Source organism: Vigna radiata, unplaced genomic scaffold, assembly GCF_000741045.1.
Source record: "Vigna radiata var. radiata cultivar VC1973A unplaced genomic scaffold, Vradiata_ver6 scaffold_322, whole genome shotgun sequence".
Taxonomy (NCBI): domain Eukaryota; kingdom Viridiplantae; phylum Streptophyta; class Magnoliopsida; order Fabales; family Fabaceae; genus Vigna; species Vigna radiata.
The window spans coordinates 273,106-275,921 of record NW_014543606.1 but is presented as its reverse complement, the minus strand read 5'-3'; the positions used below and the strand labels follow the sequence as shown (position 1 = coordinate 275,921).

Here is a 2,816-nt window from a genome sequence, read left to right as displayed (position 1 = left end):
GATGTATTTGTTGGACCGAGACTCGGTGGGTCTTGATGTATTTGGCGGACGTTATAGTCCGTGGATGACCAAGACTCGGTGGGTCTTGATGTATTATGACTTTAATAAATAATCTGCAAGAGATGTAACTGGAATACTATATTGAATGAATGCTGGACAGAAAAGAAAATTGTTCTGTAAAGTATAATGAATAACAAAACATTAACTATAATAAATATTGAGATGGGTGACGTTCCAAGTATTCGGAACAACTTTGTCGTCCAAGTATTCCAGTTGATATGCTCCATTCTTCAAATCTTTGCTGATCTGGAAAGGTCCTTCCCAATTATCAGCCAGCTTGCCGTGTGATTTGTTCTTTCGTGCGTCGCCTCGTTTTCGCCAAACGAGATCTCCTTCGTTGAAATGTCGAGGCCTGACTTTGGTATTGTATCTTCTGGTTATCAGTCGCTTCTGTGCTTCATTTTTTATCAACGCAATTTCGCGCCGTTCGGGCAGGGTATCAAGGTTCATCCGTAGTTGTTCTTCATTGAGAGTCATATCTTGTTGCAAGGGCCTCTGCTTCGATCCACTTGGTGAAGTAATCGATTGCCACCAAAAGGTATTTGCATTGTCCTTTTGCGAGCGGTAGGGGTCCAGTTATATCCATCCCCCATTGTGCGAACAGCCACGGGGCTATGATGGCCATTAATTCGGATGAAGGGATCCGAGTATCATGTCCGTGGGATTGGCAGGAAATGCATTTTTGAACAAACTCCTTACAATCTTGTTCAATGGTGGGCCAGTAAAAACCTGCTCGTAATATCTTGGCTCTGAGTGTTCTCTTTCCTGAATGAGAGCCGCAAATTCCATGATGCAGTTCTTGCATGACGTACTTGGCTTCTTCGCCGGATAAACACTTCAACAAAGGCGTAGTGTATCCGCATCGATAAAGATCATCTCCTACGAATGTGAAGCGAGCAATTCGTTTAGAATCAGTCGCACTCACCCGAGCACCTTGCTCTTGCTGGATTATCAGCTGTATTATATCCTGCCGCCAATCAGTTGTGGGAGGAGTAATACTGGTGGTGCACGTCTCCAAAAGGGGTTGTTCTAGCTTGGTTTTGATTACCGAGGTAATTTGGGAATTCCCTCGGCTATGTGTTAGCTTGGAGAGTAAATCTGCTCGGGAATTTTGCTCCCTAGGTACATGAATAATTCTGAAAGTGTCGAACGCTTTAATAAGGTCGCTGACTTTGTGGTAGTATCGCAACAGATGGTTGTCTTTGACCTGGAAAGTACCGTTAATGTGCCCCACAACCAATTGAGAATCCATTCGGCATTCTAAGTGTTGGATGTCCAGTTCTGCCGCCAGGAGTAATCCGCTGATGAGAGCTTCATACTCTGCCTGATTGTTACTGAGCTGGAACGTGAAAGATATGGCCTGCTCGACAAGAAGACCGTTGGGTCCCTCCAATACTATTCCGGCTCCTGCTCCTCGTTTGTCTAAAGATCCGTCAACGTTCAAATTCCACACGGACGGTTCTGTTGCAAGGGGTAACTCGGCTGCGAAATCTGCCAAATGTTGTCCTTTGATAGAGCCTTGTGGCTCGAAGCGTAAGCCGAATTCGGATAATTCAATGGACCAGGAAACCATCCTTCCGGCTAAGTCCGGTTTCCTGAGGATCCTGGCGACAGGGTGATTGGTTCGGACGACAACTTGATGGCTTTGAAAATAGGGGCGAAGCCGCCAGGCCGCAGTAAGAAAGGCCAATGCCACCTTCTCCACCTGTGAATATCGTTCCTCGGCTCCTTGCAAGGTTCTGCTAACAAAATAGATGAGTTTAAATACCGGTGTTTCTTGTATGAGGGCGGCACTTACCGAATGACCGGACACGGAAAGATATAATTGCAAGTCGAACCCTTCTTCCGGACGGCTCATGATAGCGGATTGGTCAATATGTTTTTTACGGCGGAGATGGCTGCCTCACAATGATCATCCCAGTGTCGAGGAACATTTTTCTTCATATTGTTGAGTATCGGCTTGATGTGCTCGGAAAGCCTCGGTATAAACCGTGATAAAGCGGTTAGGCGTCCGACTAGACATTGAACTTCTTTCAATTTGGTCGGGGTTCTCATTTCCAGGATTGCCCGACATTTGTCTGGGTTGGCTTCGATTCCACGGCTTGTTAGCATGAACCCAAGAAATTTACCTGCTGATACTCCGAAGGTGCATTTGGACGGGTTGAGGCGTAAACCGTACCTTTTAAGTTGCTGGAAGACCTCAGTCAGATCTCGTAAGTGTTGCTGATGGGAACAGCTTCGTACGACCATGTCAACCACGTAAACCTCCATGCAACGCCCGATTTGATTGTGGAAGATTTTATCCATAAGTCGTTGATAGGTGGCACCTGCATTTTTTAGGCCGAATGGCATTACCTCGTAGCAATAATTAGCTTGCTCGGTGATGAAAGCCGTGTTATTTCGATCCGGGGCGTATATTGGAATTTGGTTATATCCCGAGTATACGTTTAAGAAACTGAGGACCATGTGACCGGAGGCGCCGTCCACCAGGCGATCAATGCTGGGGAGAGGATAGTTGTCTTTGGGGCAGGCCTTGTTTAGGTAGGTGAAATCTACACACATTCTCCACTGACCGTTTGATTTTTTAACCATGACCACATTTGCCAACCACGTGGTGTATGTTATTTCGCGGATGAATCCGGCCGAGATCAACTTGTTAACTTCCTTTTGTACCGCCACCCTTTTTTCAGTACCGAGCCTTCTCTTCTTCTAAGCAATTGGTCGAGCTTCTCGAAATATGGACAACTTGTGAGTGA

At 46.1% G+C, this 2,816-nt stretch overlaps 1 protein-coding gene across 1 annotated transcript; it reads right to left on the bottom strand.

The window, feature by feature from the left end:
* Positions 1–523: 523 nt before the first annotated feature.
* LOC106754604 lies at positions 524–1,918 on the bottom strand. Its single transcript, XM_014636643.1, has one exon. The coding sequence runs from the start codon at positions 1,916–1,918 to the stop codon at positions 524–526; it is 1,395 nt and encodes a 464-aa protein (XP_014492129.1).
* Between the last annotated feature and the right edge of the window lie 898 nt (positions 1,919–2,816).

Coding starts and splice junctions, on each gene's coding strand:
- LOC106754604 (XM_014636643.1), bottom strand. CDS start 1,918: ATGAGCCGTCCGGAAGAAGGGTTCGACTTGCAATTATATCTTTCCGTG.